The sequence below is a fragment of the Nasonia vitripennis genome (genome assembly GCF_009193385.2).
Source record: "Nasonia vitripennis strain AsymCx chromosome 4 unlocalized genomic scaffold, Nvit_psr_1.1 chr4_random0010, whole genome shotgun sequence".
Lineage (NCBI taxonomy): Eukaryota > Metazoa > Arthropoda > Insecta > Hymenoptera > Pteromalidae > Nasonia > Nasonia vitripennis.
In genome coordinates, this window is record NW_022279646.1 from 822,494 (window position 1) to 839,477 (window position 16,984).

Genomic DNA, 16,984 nt, shown 5'->3' on the forward strand with positions numbered 1-16,984 from the left:
TACTAACCCCAACATAGAAGTAAATAGTAGCGCGGGCACCGCGGCTTCGTTTGCTTTTCAAACTCGCCTTCGTGGTACTGCCGCGCCACTCGATTCGTGTCTTCAAGAAGGAACGTTTCCTACGGACTGGAAAAAACAACGTCTTGTGGTGCTACCAAAAGTAGATAAGCCACCCGCTAGTACAGACCACTATGCATGCTGGACACTTTGGGCAAGATTCTTAAACGCATAATCTGTGTGTGCATGGACCAGGCCATAGAAGGATCAAGTAGACTAGCTGATCACCAATACGGCTTTAGGAATTATCACTCTATTCTATATGATGTGAGCTTAGTGATCGACACTGCCCGATCAGCGATAAAAGGGAAAAGATAGAAAGGAAAATCAAAGAAGTAATGTGCTATCGCCACACTGGACATTAAAAATGCATTAAACTCGGCTAACTGGAGTAAGGTACGAGAGGTGCTTTAAAATAGAGGAAGTACCTATGTATGTAAGCAGGATTATGTTGCACTACCTGAAGGAGAATCCTACTCTACGATACATATAATCTTACAAAAGCTTAAAAAGTGACAGGAGGCATCCTCCAACGGACAGTGCTAGGTCCACAAATGTCGAATAGTATCTACGGTGGAGTATTAAGGCTAAAACTACCCAAAGGAGCGATGGCGTACGATTCATAAATGACATCACAGTGGTAGTAGTAGTAAAGGAAATGGATGAAGTGGCAGAAATTGCTAACAAGGCTATTCGAATGATTCATTAATGGCTTATTTAGACAGGTCTAGAGCTTGCTAGCCATAAAGCGGAGGCTATCCTTATATCTAGCCAGAAAAAATGGAGAAAAATGAAGAAAATATGTTAAATGTTTAATCTTAATATAGTAAAAATATTGTTAAATCTTAATAAATATTATGTTTTCATAAAAAATGGATTGGTGTAGGTGATAAGTATTGAACACTTTTGCAAACGATTGCATGCAAACACGCACGCAAGCAAGCACATACAAACACAGACATACTTACCACACATGCACACACACAAATTAAACATTATTATTTTATTATTGTTATTATTTATTAATTCATGTGTGTGATAAGCAGTATCAGGGACTGTCGGATAGTGTACGCAAACATGATAATGCAACATTAGCGCAAATAAGAAAGTGCGAACACCTCTACACTATTAAAACATGACAGCGAAGGTGGGATATTTCTACCAAAGAACGATGGACATACCACCTAGTGCGCAACATTGTAGTTAAGGTGGGTAGACAACATGGCGAGCTTGACTTCTACCTTACGCAATTATTCATGGAACGTGGTTGCTTCAGATTCTATTGGCACCGTTTTCATTTAGACAACGAATCAACCCTTTTCAGAATGTCCTTACTTAGAAACGGATGCCCAACACGTTATGAAGGTATGCCCTCGGTTCGCTATTGATAGGAAAAAGTTTGAGGCAACATTAGGAGAAGTCATTAAGCCTCATAACATCATCAAGCTGATGCTGCAATGGAGCGAACATTGGATGACCGTAGTATCCTTCGAGCACTGTGTTATGAAGCGCCTAAGAAGTGACGAGCAAACAAGGCATCAAAGCACCGAAAAGGCCCAAAGAGTTTCATCTTCATGCTCCTTAGACCGATGAAGGTTACTGAGTTGAGCTCAGTCTCTTCCACTTATGTAGAGGAACGTAGGTATTAAAGTTAAGATTTATAATGAAAATAGATAGGAAGAACTCTCGATTAAGTGCTTCTTAGACCGATGCTGAGCAACGTTGGTAATTGAGTCGAGCCCAGACTCTCCCACCCGATGCAGAGGAATGGAGGTGTCAGGGTAGAGGCTGTCCAAAGGTTGGCTGGACGATGCCGTACGAAATAGACGACCGGATGATGCAGGAAGAAGCAGACGACCAGACGTTGCAGAAAGAAGAAGACGAGTTTGATCCTGTAGCCCTGATCATTGGTGGACATGGGATGTAAGGAAATGTCAAACTTTAAAGGCGAAGCCAACTAGGCTAAAAAACAGGCCCCACGGAAGTATTGTTTAACAATGGTGCTTGTAGTTCCAGGATCGGAAGGCCACTTGCACAAAGCTTGCTATGCCTATAGGCCACAAAAAAATAACCGCTGACGATTTTTTGGCACATAGCTTTCTTCAACATTATGTATCGGTTTAATATCAAAATTATGCATAATTCTTCTAAGTTTTTGTACTTTTTCGTTTGACAGATAAAATTATTTCTGATCAATTACATCTACAAACAAGACTAGGTAGCTTAAAATCGATTAAATAGAAGCTGAGATCTGAGCGATGCAGTTTTTAGCCGTAATTAGTTCTGGACATTTGCAAAATCGGGATCTTTTAAATCATAGTGATGACAATGACACAAATCTCTTCTTACACTAACAAAAATCACAATTAACCTCTTGCTTTCTTTGCTTCCCTGGCAAAAGACGTAGGTGTATACATACACTTTAGACGTGGCATTTGCGGTCTGCTAGTGCTCCCAACACAGGTCTACGAAAAAACTTGAACTCGGAGCTATAGGTAATATTATGGAGAGGTATGGGCAAAGTTCCGCGTTCCGCTTGTAAATACCCCAACTCATTCTTCTGGATTTTTTCAAGCTGCTCTAGTTTTTTGAGCCGTTCAACTTTTGATGATGCTTGAATAAACAAAATGATCTGTACTGTCTGTTTTTTCTTTTTCTTTGCAGCATTAGTCTGCAAAAACACTGTGATACCATCTTGTTTTTCTCCCAACACATTACACCTTTTACGGCCGTCGAAAGTTTTTTTGCCAAAAATATTTTTGACAGATAATTTGGCAGGAAAATTGGACACAATATTTTATTCACACTTTCAACTCCTCTGTCAACACAAACACGTGGGCGCGCGATATTCGAATTAAAATAAATGTCCCTATGTTCCGATCAGTGCCTTATATAAGAAGCAAAACTAGAAATTTATCTCGAAAATAACGCAAAAAAATCTTATCAATACGCTCAAATTTATTTACTAAAATAATTATGCGGAGCATAATGTACGCATATACTACGGTAAAAAAATAGTATTTTCAATATTAACAATAAAAATTTCTTTCAAGCTAGATTTATAAAACCTAAAATTATGAGTCGTATTAGACAAAAAATGAAAAATACGCTATTTTACAAAAAAATGATAAAATTTTGTTTTAGTATTTTGCTTATAACTTTGCGGGATTTTTTTTTTTTTTTTTCATAAACGGGTTTCAGGAACGTGTTCTACGGAACATTTCCCGTCAAAATAAGGAATAAATAAAATCGATTTTTCTGGGGTTTTAAAGGTGTTGTGTCCCCTTAAATGGTGTTCGATACTGATGTGTAAATTGGTATTAAAGATATGTTATCCACTGTGTAGAATTGCGAGGTCTATTTGCCTGTTCTGGTGAAAGTGGTTCAGCTGGTGGCAGAGCTTGTACTTAAAGTTATACCAAAACGTCTAAAACAGATAGTTCATAACCTAAAATCTTATGTCGCATTGAATTTTACTGTTAATTGTAAAGTTATTAAATATTAAAAAACATTCCAGATCTTTAGGAATGCCCAGAAAATTTGGCTTAGAAGAAATTGTTTAATTAAGGGATACTCAACAGTTGCTAGAGCTGGCTTATCACGTGACTAAGGTATAACTTTGAGACGCGGCAGTAGCGCTATCTCGCGGGACCCAGTATAGGCAAATACCAATACCGAGACAAGAAAATACTTTGATTTCCGAATGTTGGCAATTACAAGACGATACTGCTTTTTTACGATATTCATTCATACCAAGACAATATTTTAATAAAATCTCGTACTGTCTTGGTATCCAGAATAATTTATAAAATTATTAGTAACATTATTCGTTACCGTATATTTTGATCAAATCTTTTATATACAATATTGGTTATTTATTAATAACAATGTAATGAATTTATTAAACAAATTATCATGTTGAACAGGAACATGAATCAGAAGGAGGAAGAACGCCACTTATGAAAGCTTGCAGAGCTGGACATCTCTGTACAGTCCAATTTCTAATATCAAAACGTGCAGATGTAAATCGCCAAACTACTAACAATGACCACACTCCTCTTTCTTTGGCTTGCGCCGGAGGACATCTTGCTGTTGTCGAATTGCTACTCTCTCAGTCAGCCGATCCATTCCATAAACTTAAGGCAAGTTATTATTTATTCATTGATTGTTTAAATAATCGCACAAAATTTTACATTTTGCCCTTATATTATATATAAGAAGCAGCTGGCTATTATATACACAAAGCACTTGACTTCAGATACAAATATATTATTTGGTATAACGTCTTTTTTTACGTTTACTTAAAAGACGTCGATGCACCGAATGAAGGCGGAAAAATTAAAAACCAAAATGTGCAAACTCCCGTACCTTACACGTAGCGAGTTTTAATAAGCAAAAATTTGATTGAAAAATGCAGAAGCATATCGGAAGAACGCGGAATACAATCAATACCAAAATGCATAAACCCAGCTACCCGATACGCAACTACTGTTGTTCGGAGTTTTTTTATTAGAAATTCACCTTAGCAAACCGAAGGAAGGCAACATAAAATCAAAGCCAAAATGCATAAACTTACATACCTACTTCTAATGCGTGTAACTTTATTGACATAAATTGTCAAAAATTATTTTCTTTGTTTAAATTAAAAATTATTCTTTTAGAAGTAGCTACGTATAGGGTAGGTAGTCTTATGCATTTTATAAAAACTTTTTTGGGAATCAGGTACAACATATAGAACATATATATACAGTTTGGGCAAAATAAAATTGTCATCTTCGATTTCACAGAGAACCACCCATACGTATAATATACCATATTTTATATAAATAAAGCATGAACACTTTTTGTCTGGTTCTCCGGTCCTTCAGGGTCACGCTATCTATATTTCTTAATTTTATTAGTATTAGAGTGTAATTCGCATCTCAATTGAACCCCTTTTACAGTGCGTTTACTTATGTGATTTGTAACACGGCAAAATTTCGCCGTGTAACAACGACGTTCGACGCAGTCGGGGTAGAGTGTATCAAGGCTACCTGTGTGAATGAGAAAGTGAACGTGTCAAAGTGCGTCGTTTATTTTTTGAGTGAACAACGAGAGAGGAGCAGTGGCTCCGACGGACGAAAAGGACAACGCACGTCGCCGACTCGTGAGTGAGAGATGCGAGGAGACGACGAGCGACGTTCGCGCAGTAGCAGCGACCTTTCACCTCGACAGGTCGTTCAAGTCGGCCCCGCGTAAGACAGTCGATGCAGGTGGCGGAGCCCTTCGTGAGGTCTACCTACGTGAGCGTCTGATGCAGCAGGACCAGCGTGATGGCAGCTCGCCCGCACGAACGCTAGGAACAAAAACTACAGCGTCTCGCGTTCGTAGTGACAGATGCCGCCCGAGTCAAGGGCCCTGACGAAGGGGCATTGGGAGTCACTACGGGTTCCGCAGTCAAGAGTTATCTTGGTTGTCTGCGGGTGAAAGGCTGTCTGTGTGCTACGAGAATTTGATATTTTTTTCGCGGCTATCTGCTTCGACATCGTGTCCGCAGGGCTATCTGCGCGCACGCGCGACCGCGCGACTCAGCAACGGCGCGTGAACCAATAGTGTTGCGAGCGAGCGGGTCGTCGGGCCGCGACGCGTTGACCAATCAGCACGCACGCGGTACGGCAGCTAGGGAGAGCAGAATGGCGGCCGCGAGCCGCGAGTGCTCGAGCCGGCACTCGCCTGCGCCGACTGCTCCCGAACGGACGTGCCTCAACTTCAACCCGGTGTTCCAGCTAGAAGGATTTAAGGTCAATGAATTGTTTTCCGTTTTCTCCGGTCGTATCCTTCTCGCGGGTGAACGGCAGTTCCACGTTCGGTTCCGCGAACGAAAAGGTTATCTCGCGTACGCGTTAGTTACCTCCGGATCGCTGTCTTCATCTCTTTATATTGTGTTCCGTCGAAATATTGTGTTGTCTACAGTAATAAGCGAAGTGTAGAATTAAGGATTTTTATGATAGAAGTGCAGAGTAATTTTGTAAAAACGTAGGTTAATACTTGGCGCCGACACTTGGACGCACGAGGCGTAAGGTGATCGGGCAATTCTAGGATAAGTCGTTCGGCGTTTGCGGAATTCGCGCGCGACGTTATTGTGTGAGTGAGTAAGTGACGAAAAGTGCGAGCAAGCGTGTGTGATCTGGTTGCTTCTTGAGCCTTGAGACGCGTGCGAGTCCCGCGTGATATTTTTCGTGTACGGGTATTTGCTTGTCGGAGTTGCCTTTGTTCACAGGTTATCTTAGCAAGTTGTACGAGTCGATTATAAGTTGTAAGAATTTACTGAGAATATACAGTTCCGTCTGATAAACCACGTGTCTCTATTATCCCGAACCGCCCTCTCTTCTTACCGTTTTTCGGGGCTGCAGCTAGCCGAGCAAACTACGTGCAAAAACCCTCGCGCCGGGACACAAAGAGTCGCGAGACTCTGGCGTTCACGAGGAGCGCCTGGCGCCACCGGGTCATTTTCCAAGCCCCGGGCGAGAGATTGCACCATAACTGGGGTAGCACAAAAACCTCAGTTACAGATTATATTATATATTATATTATATTATATTATACATTATATTATATTATATTATACATTATATTATATTATACATTATATTATATTATATTATACATTATATTAAGCATGAACACTTTTTCCCCGGTTTTCCGGTTCTTCGATCCTTCTGGGTCACACTATCTATTTTTCTTAATTTTATTAAGACGTTCAAATGAGATGCAAATTACAAAGAGGTCACTCTAATACTAATAAAATTAAGAAAAATAGATAGTGTGACCCCAAAGGACCGAAGAACCGGAAAACCGGGGAAAAAGTGTTCATGCTTAATATAATGTATATAATATATAATGTGTAAGGAGATCCAGGTATCCCTTTGGACGAGACCAAACTGCATTACATCCAAAGGGGCAATCACACGACAGGGCCGAATTCCGACACCACCAAAAGGACTGAGACTCACGTGACCGAACGTCAACAACGGCTGAACACATGGACAAAGCGGGCCGCTCGGTCGGCAATTGACCGTAAGGACTGTGCGCGACTATATACAGGGTGACCCAATTTAAACGGGCACCGCTCATAACTCGTCAGGGACAGCCACAATCGAAAAAATGGTAGAGACCAAAGTTGTAGGATATCGAAGGGGCAACCCGATGGTGACCTTGGATTTGACCTTGAACGCGTTTTTCAAGGTCATTTGAAGGTCAACTTTGGATTTTTAAATAGGAACCCCATTCTTTTATTGCGGGAATGGAAAGAGCGGTAAATTTTACGTTCAGAATGGTATGTTCGGTTGCGGCACTGAAGGTCATCTCAATGTCCTGCAGCCAGAATGAAACCCCGCCTATGTAATTCCTCTAGCAACGCCAAATTAAAAAAAATGGTAGAGATTAAAGTTGTAGGATATCGAGGGGACAACCCGATGGTGACCTTGGATTTGACCTTGAACGCGTTTTTCAAGGTCATTTGAAGGTCAACTTTGGATTTTTAAATAGGAACCCCATTCTTTTATTGCGGGAATGGAAAGAGCGGTAAATTTTACGTTCAGAATGGTATGTTCGGTTACGGCACTGAAGGTCATCTCAATGTCCTGCAGCCAGAATGAAACCCCGCCTATGTAATTCCTCTAGCAACGCCAAATTAAAAAAAAGTGGTAGAGACCAAAGTTGTTGTATAGGGGGGGGGGGGGGAGAATTGTGACCTCGAATTTGAGCCAGTCCTACAAGGTCATTTCAAGGTCAAATTATTTTTTTTCAAACTTTACTTTTACTTTGTATCCGAGATGAAATCCCTTCTTAGATGTTCTCTGTCCAGCGGCCAAGACGCAAATGAGCCCTCGCTAGCGTCCAAACATAAGTCTCGCTATTCCCCGAATGATCCCTTCCGACGGTTAACTTGCGAATGACTCCTCTAGGTGGTCGCCACCTACCTACCCGAACTCCTGATGTGCGAAAAATAAAAATGGCTCCCGAAATAAGCCTTTTAAAATAAGTCCCGCGCTCAGTCTTGCCACCGCGACTCCGTCGAACCTTCCCCTACGACGCTTAACTCACGAATGATTTTCAAGCAGGCGCCCCGGCCCCGCGCCGTACCTGCCGCCCGAACTTTCGATTTGCAAAAATAAAAATAGCCTCCGAAAATTGTCGAAAGAGTCTCACACTCGGCCTTCCGCCAAAAATATTATTTTTTTAATTTGGCGTTGCTAGAGGAATTACATAGGCGGGGTTTCATTCTGGCTGCAGGACATTGAGATGACCTTCAGTGCCGCAACCGAACATACCATTCTGAACGTAAAATTTACCGCTCTTTCCATTCCCGCAATAAAAGAATGGGGTTCCTATTTAAAAATCCAAAGTTGACCTTCAAATGACATTGAAAAACGCGTTCAAGGTCAAATCCAAGGTCACCATCGGGTTGCCCCTTCGATATCCTACAACTTTGGTCTCTACCATTTTTTCGATTGTGGCTGTCCCTGACGAGTTATGAGCGGTGCCCGTTTAAATTGGGTCACCCTGTATATATATATTCCCGCGAGCCATGCGACTGTACATCCCAACCTGATGTGAATTTTTAATATTTCAACGTTTTTATCAATTATCTATAGTCATCCCTATTGATAAATCTCAAACGAGATCTCTACTATTAGGTATACTGCTCTATTAGGTTTACTTCTAAAATACTCTTAAAAAGTTTGTCATAATGTACTGTATTCGAAAATAGATGCATTGAAGCATTCTGAGAAATATTTTGATTTTAAAATATTTTTTTTTTTTTTTACATGGTATTTGGAACTCGATAGTTCATCGCCTCATCTACGCAAGCCTTCCACGCTGCCCTATCTTGTGTCAACCCCACCCAAGATAAACCTCTCCGATCGACACCCACCCGTCCTATTTCTACTAGATCCGCTTTTACGTTGTCCTCCCATCTACGTCTAGGTCTACCTACAGGTCGCGTTACCATCGGCCTGCCCTTCATGACACGCGCTGTCGTACGGTCGTCTCCCATTCTCGCTACGTGCCCTGCCCATCCCAATCTGCGCGATTTTATTATTCTGTTAATATTTGGTGACGCGTACAGATTGTGTAACTCATCATTGTGTAGTCTCCTCCATTCCCCGGTTTCCTCATCTTTCTGCGGCCCGTATATTTTTCGCAAGACTTTATTTTCAAATACCCTAAAACGGTTGTCCGCCTGCTTAGTGAGAGCCCACGTTTCGCACCCGTACAGAACCACCGGCAGTATTATTGTCCTGTATATTCTTATTTTAACGTTTTTAGACAACAGCCTCGACTTAAGTAAATTACTCACGGCGTAGAAGCAAGCATTACCCGAATGGAGTCTCTTATTTATTTCAACATTAATCTTGTTTCTATCATTTATGGTCGTACCCAGATACCTGAATTCGCTAACCTTTTCAAAAGTAAAATTCCCAACTCTGAGATCTTCCTCCCCTCTGCAGATGCCTAGCTTATCCACAATCATGTACTTTGTTTTTGATTCACTCACTTCTAACCCTGTATACTCCACCGCTTTTATGAGGATTTCCGCGTTTCTTGCTACCGTTTCCCTACAATCCCTCAGTATATCCAAATCATCTGCGTAGCCTAGTATCTGCGTTGTTCCATTAAGCGTTGCGCCCAGCTGGCTAACCTGCATTTTGCTAACGGCATACTCTAACGTTAAGTTGAACAGCACCGTAGAGAGCCCATCCCCTTGTTTTAAACCATCGCGTATCATGAAGGGTTCTGATACATTACCGCCTACTCGGACCTTTCCCGTGCTTCCGTTCAGACATATTTTAATTAATCTCACGAGTTTTTTCGGTACACCGAGAAGTACTAGAATTTGATACATTTTGCTTCGCTTAATAGAGTCGTACGCTTTTTTAAAATCTATAAATAGTTGGTGTATGGTTTCGCAAAATTCCCAATTTTTCTCTAACAACTGTCTTATGGTAAACATTTGATCGCTCGTCGATCTGTTGCGCCGAAATCCGCACTGATAATCTCCTACTATATCTTCCGCGAATGGAGTGAGTCTAGCTTGTATTACGTTTGACAGAACTTTGTAGCACGTTGCTAAAAGTGAAATACCCCTATAGTTATTGCAGTCTGTCTTATCCCCCTTTTTAAAAATCGGTATAATGATAGATTCCTTCCAATTTTCGGGTATTGTTTCATTTTTCCAGATGGCACATACTAGTTTATAGATTTTGAAAGTGAGCTCGACGCCCCCATATTTGAGTAACTCAGCTGGTATAGAGTCATTTCCCGCTGCTTTATTGTTTTTTAGTTTTTTAATCGCGGCCTCTACTTCTTGGTAGCTCGGTTCCTCCACGTGGGGTTCAGCAGTGTGAATTTCGTCCCCTAATTCTTCGCTATTTTCGTGCACGTTTAATAATTTATCGAAATAATTTTTCCTCAGCGACAGTAATTCGTTGTCGTTTGTTACGAGGTCCCCGTTTTCGTCCTTCATCAATTGCGCTCTACTCCTAAAACCCTTTCTGATGGCGTTAATCCCTCTGTACATTTCGCGGGGGTTATTTTCCTTACTGTTAGTTTCTAGTCTCCTAGTAAGATTCTTTTGATACTCACGCTTCTTATTTCTGTAGATCGCGCTCGTCTGCTTCCTTACGTTAGAATACTCTTCTACGGTCCTATCGCTTCTATTTTGTAAGCTATCTAATTTAGCCTTTTTGCGCCTTTCAAACCAGAGTTTGCACTCTTCGTCAAACCATGGTTTGCTCTTTGGCTTTTTCTTTTTACCCAGTACTTTGTTCGCGGCCTCTTTTACCGTTTTTTCGATGTCCCCCCATAAGCTATTCGGTTCGTCATTCCCTTCCGGCGATGTGTTTGCTTCTTCAAGTGCCTGAAACCTGTTATTAATTTCTATCTGGTACCTAATTCGCTCTGTTCTATCTCGTAGTTTCTCAATATCGAAGCTTTCTACCTTGTTTGCTCGCTTACTATTTTGATTCGCTACTAGTCTAGCTCTTAATTTGGCTACTACTAGGAAGTGGTCCGAGTCGCTATCTGCCCCTCTGTAAGCCCTTACGTCAAGAACATTAGTATGACGCCTTTTTTCAATGAGGAAATGATCAATTTGGTTCTGTGTGGCCCCGTCCGGCGATGTCCACGTTGCCTTGTGTATGTTCTTGTGCTTAAAACACGTAGTTTTGATTATAAGATCTTTTGCTGCCGCGAAATTTATGACCCTAATACCGTTATCATTGCTGGCTTCGTGCAGGCTTTCCTTAGCTATAGTAGGCCTAAACATTTCCTCCCTACCTATTTTAGCATTGAAATCGCCTAATACTATTCTTGTGTCGTAAGACGCGAACTGGTCGATTACCTGCTCTAAAGTTTCGTAATAGAGATCCTTAGCTTCTTCTTCTTTGTCCTCCGTAGGACAGTGTACATTAATAAATACATATTTATACCATTCCTCTTCGATAATGATGTACGAGAGCCTATCATTGACGGATTTGAAACTTTTAACCGAATGTATGATGCTTTTGCTTACAAGAAATGCGGTGCCTAGAGATCCCCCACTCCCGGCCCCATACAGGTACGTGAAGTTACCCGATGCTAGTACTCCGCCATCTGGCCACGGCGTTTTCTGTATTGCTACCAAATCTAGATTGTACCTATCAGCTTCCTTTACGAGTTCTTTAAACGCACCTGCTCTGTATAGACTGCGAACATTCCAAGTTCCGACCCTTAAGTCCCTTTTGGTTCGGATTTGATTTTTTTGAGCCATGATGTTATGTTAAACCCGCGCGCTTCGGATCCTGTTCCGATCGCAGGTGAGTCCACCGTTCTAGAGGTGATAACCCCCATACCTCTCTAGAACTAAGTATGAGAGCTTTCCGACTTTGACGAGGACAGTGTCAATTCGTCGTCAGACACACTACGGTTTCATTCTCGCATCCTAACGCCCCCTGCAAGGCAGCGCGCCTTCGCTGGCATCGTTACCGCGTAAGACCAGGTGACGAATCATTCTACACATCCCCTTTCGGGGCAGTTGTCATCGCTCCCGCATCCTCCTCGGCAGCAGGATTTTTGCCCATTTTTGTAATGTGTGGGGAAAGAGATAGATTGAGAGATAAGAAATAATGTGAAGTGTTTTTGTTGTTGTGGTGCTTGCGTAGCGTTTCTAGATGAATGCGTTCGACAGTGTGGGCTCATCACACCCACGCCTGTTCCTATCGGCTGTCCGCGGTTGCTTATTCAATTTATTCGCAGCTAACCTCTTTCTCAGGGGCTGTTCCTCTATCCGCAACCTGAGGACGTGCTGTGTAGTGGTGATAGGCACCCACCCGTCCGATCTGGACGACAACGCCCAAGACCCGCTTAGGGTAGCGGCATTGTAACAGGATTTTAAAATATTAGACATGAAAATTTTAGGCGAGAAACTCATAGTGATTCCACAATCAATAAAGTGTTTTTTGATTATTGAGAACTGAATTTTATCTACTTATAGAATTTCAAAAATCAACTTTTCGCATGTGTATGGAACGTTAATTTTCGATGCGAGGGGCAGAAAATGTGCTTGAACGTACGCGAAGCTTGCGTAATAGTGCATTTTACGCACATTATATCGAAATGTATTATAAATTCCGACTTATTTAATTATTTAGATAAGTATTAAATAAAATGATAATTAAATTAATTGATCTTTGTATAAAATTACATCATTTTCCATACTTATATTGATGAACAATTTATCAATCTGGCAATCTGATTGGAACATTTCAAAAACGTTCCACAAGAATTATTTACCATCGAGTGTACATCTAATATTTAACAGTATATTTAATAATGATACATCAAATTATTTAATATCATTACATAAATAATACATACCTAAATATGAAAATGTCGAGTAAATTTTTAGTTTTTGTAATACGCATTCAGATATTTTTTGGGAGAGCCGATTTTAACTGTCATTTTATCTTAGCACATATAGCAAAAAAAAACATGTTTTCGAGATTCCTGAGTCAGGAAAAGTGATTTTTGAAAAATGTATGTATGTATGTATGTATGTACGTATGTACGTGTGTGCGCGAAAATGGTTACCATGATAACTCGTTAACGCTTTTATATTTTTCGGTCAAACTTTACTTGCTCATCAAGTATGATCTAATAAAGAACTGATTAAATTTTAAAGCCAAATCACAAAGATAAAGTGTATTTTTAAAAATACGTTTTTTTATTAAAACATTGATACATTTTTTTATTATAATTCTCGAATGCAGTTGTACTTTTTGCTAAAACTTTACTGGCTCATCAAGTATATCCTAACAAAGAACTGATCAGATTTTTGAGCTGATTGACAAAAATGACGTGTTTCTTAAAATTTATTTTCAATATTAAAAATTGAAAAACAATTGTTTTTGCTAATTATTACAAACCATCCGTAGTTTTTTTAATTGCTCTAATTAGAGCTCTCAATTTAGAATTAATTAATCAGGTTGCGTCACTTCAAAAACGTTCCGCAAAAATACCTAACCGCCAAGTGTACATGAGTGCGTAGTTGGCTCAGTGGTAGAGCATGCACCTTGAGATCTCGGGGATATTGGGTCAAATCACCCTTGTCGCTCTACTTTCGTGCAATTTAGTTCCCAAAAATCCGGTTACAATACATACTTAAATTTTATTTGTTAACAAAATAGAACTTTTCATTAGTTGTTCGGAGCTGTTCATAATTGTAAAAATATAAGCTTTTAAAAAGTGTTTTAAATACTGTTTATAAAAATGATGTAAGAATAATTATAAAAGTAAATGAAACGACATTTAAGAGTCCATGATATATATATATATATATATATATATATATATATGTGTGTGTGTGTGTGTGTGTTTTGAAATTGTTTAGTAGTTATCTTCACATCGTGTGTCGATTCACGCATTCTAAAATTTATAAGCATGGTGGTCATGTACAATGTTATCATAAGTATGTGTTAAGTTTTTAATATATTTATTTAAAAGCTTCAAATCATTTCATTTAAGAAAAACGATTCTTTAAATCACATCTCTTGAAGAAAGCATAATGTTAATAAAGTTATCCGCGATTTTTTGCAAGAGAAAGGTATTCAAAGCTTGAAATAATAAAAGGTTTAACTATCTTTATCCTACAGAAAAATCACATAATGCATCTGACATTTATTTAGAGAACTATTTCAGAGATACACAACATTTCACCAAACGACTATTCACCTGAGGACATTTCAGCTAAAGACATTTCACCAAGCCGACATTTTGCCAATGCGGTATTTCGCCAAAGCGACATTTTACTAAGTGACATTTCGTAAAAAATGATAGATATGACGAGATTCATTATTATTTATATAATACTACAAAGATTAGTTCTATCATATACAAACGCACACTATGTATAATTCACTGGATATATCAAAATACAGTAAAATTTAATAAAACATTGAATGAATGACTTTAAATTTCAAAATCTTTAGAATTTTCAGCTTTAAAGTCTTTTTCCAAATTAAAAACACTTGCACCAATTAACTGAGAATTTTTGAAGCAAAAAAAAATTAATTTGATTTTTTAATAAAAAATGATCCGAGAGCTATCTTAACGTTACGTTGTTTATTTTTATTGGTGCTTAAAGAAGTGCCCTTAATAACTAACTACGTTTTTTGAGCCATGTACGTCTTCTAATCATCCTTCTCCACACAATATGTATCGGGGAGATTGATAGATTAAAAATAAGTTTTTGCTGAGGAGACTTATCATTTCTGTCGACACCGTTAAGAAAATTTTATATCTGTTTAATTTTTTTTTATAGGATAACTCTACAATGTTAATTGAAGCAGCAAAAGGTGGCCATACAAGCGTTGTTCAACTTTTACTCGATTATCCTCATAGCATTATGATGAATTCTACTCAAAATACGTCAACATCCATGTTATTATCTAATTCACAAACTACTCAAGTTTTATCTCAACAACCACAGCAACAGATGCAAAACCAACAAAATGTAGAATCAAACCAAACTCAAACAATCTTACCTAAACATAATAGTCAAAAATCTCTGTTACGGAAAAATAGATCTGTATCAAATGTAATTGATGTTACGCTTACTTCAGCAGAAGCTCAGCAAGTTCGAAGTCAACCGTCACGAACACCTACTGGAATTTTAAATGAAGAAACTAATATTCTTGATCAAAGTCATGCAAATTATTCTGGGATTTCGGAACCAAATATGAGTTTTATTTCTCCAGTGTCAAATCCTGCAGTAAGCAATGAGTGTCGAAAAAATTCTAGACACGAGCAGATTTTGCACAAACAACAGATATTGGAAGAATTACAGGTAATATTGAATCATATAGCAATAAGTAATTTAACATCGTAGAAATAATTTAATGTTGCAAACATATGCTTATTAAATCTGATATATTTTTTTTTAATCTGAGTAAAGCACAAGCACGAAGTTTGCTTTGTCACATTAAAAAGGAAAATGATAACTTAAGGGGACACAACATCTTTAGATCCTGAAAAAAAGAATTATAAGTAAAAATGACAAAACTACAGTAAATCACTTACAATTTTTTTACGTGATATTTAATATAAATATCTTTAACTTTACCGTGCCCAAACCTTATTTATGGCCTCTGATGGCCCATTGTGGCACTCGGTGCAATGTTTTGTGAAGTTTTTCACTGTCCTAGGATTCCAACTGTACACGTGGTTTTTTTGGACTCAAATTTCAGGAGGATACTTTGTACACCTGCAGTTTTAGTATGAATGCAAGGATTTTGATTTGAATGCTTAGAAATGGTTTGGCGATGAAAATACTGAATTTTTCTTTTTTTTTTCTCTTATTATGTCACCTTTTTGGGTATAAAATATTTTCTAAACATTCAAATTAAAATCCCTGCATTCATACCAAAACTGCAGGTGTAAAAAGTATTCTCCTTGAATCTGATCCCAAAAGAACCATATGTGCACTTGGAATCCTACGGACAGTGAACAAATTCACAAAACATTGCACCGAGTGCCACAATGGGCCAGCAGGGATAATTAAGGTTTCAGCACAGTAAAATTGAAGGTACTCATACTAGATATCACAGAAAAAAGTTAGCACTCAAGCATAAGAAGGGTAATTAATATGCATGGTGCCATAATAAACTACTTAAGTCACATATAGGCTTGACTAAAGTGCAGATTTAGTGTAAATAGTGCTGCAATATACGGATTTATGCCACGTAGTGTTATAAGCATATTTATAATTGTAATTTTTATATATATGGTTCCAAATGTATATCCAAGCATTGCTTGCATTTTTAGTTCTTTTTAAATTTTGCCCACAGGTTTCCAATATTATTTTTTTTAATGCATCCATCATTTTAACATTATTTTATCTGAGCGAAATAATCATAAATATTATTAGGTTCATGGTCAATTCAAATACAGATCTCTGGTAAAAAAATTGTCGATAAGTTCTAGTCAATAGAGTAGAAACCAGCAAGAATTATTTGCGAAAATCAAGGAAAGAATATCAGCTAATTCTAGACGTAAACCGGGCAAGAGTGAAAATGTATACTGCAGGCACGTTTCAATTAGAGGTTATAGATAAATAAATACGTCAAGTATTCAGATATTGATCGAGTTTTTAAAGTTACCTATAACAATATCTAAGGAATGCATTATAAAAAAAAAATTATTTTTTATCTAGGAGTAAATTACGATTATCTATAATTACAATGATAAGTTGTTCGGGGATTACAAAACACAAGAAGTGTGCTAAATTCTTTGGATATGTCGATAATGCCGATGACGGCATCTAGATAGTCAGCTACATAGTTTTTGGTGTCTAGGCGTGAGAATTGCTTGTAGATGGTGTCTATGTATTCTACGTTGCCGATGGCGA

The 16,984-nt window shown here is 38.7% G+C and overlaps 1 protein-coding gene across 7 annotated transcripts in view; it reads left to right on the plus strand.

The window, feature by feature from the left end:
• The window catches only part of LOC100119221 (multiple ankyrin repeats single KH domain), a 490,846-nt gene that overhangs the window by 121,924 nt on the left and 351,938 nt on the right, over positions 1-16,984 (plus strand). For all 7 annotated transcript variants that reach the window (XM_031930209.2, XM_031930213.2, XM_031930215.2 and 4 more), the window contains 2 exons: positions 3,984-4,199; positions 14,900-15,424. In XM_031930209.2, the coding sequence (XP_031786069.1) occupies positions 3,984-4,199; positions 14,900-15,424 (741 nt within the window). The remainder of the gene's footprint in view (positions 1-3,983; positions 4,200-14,899; positions 15,425-16,984) is intronic.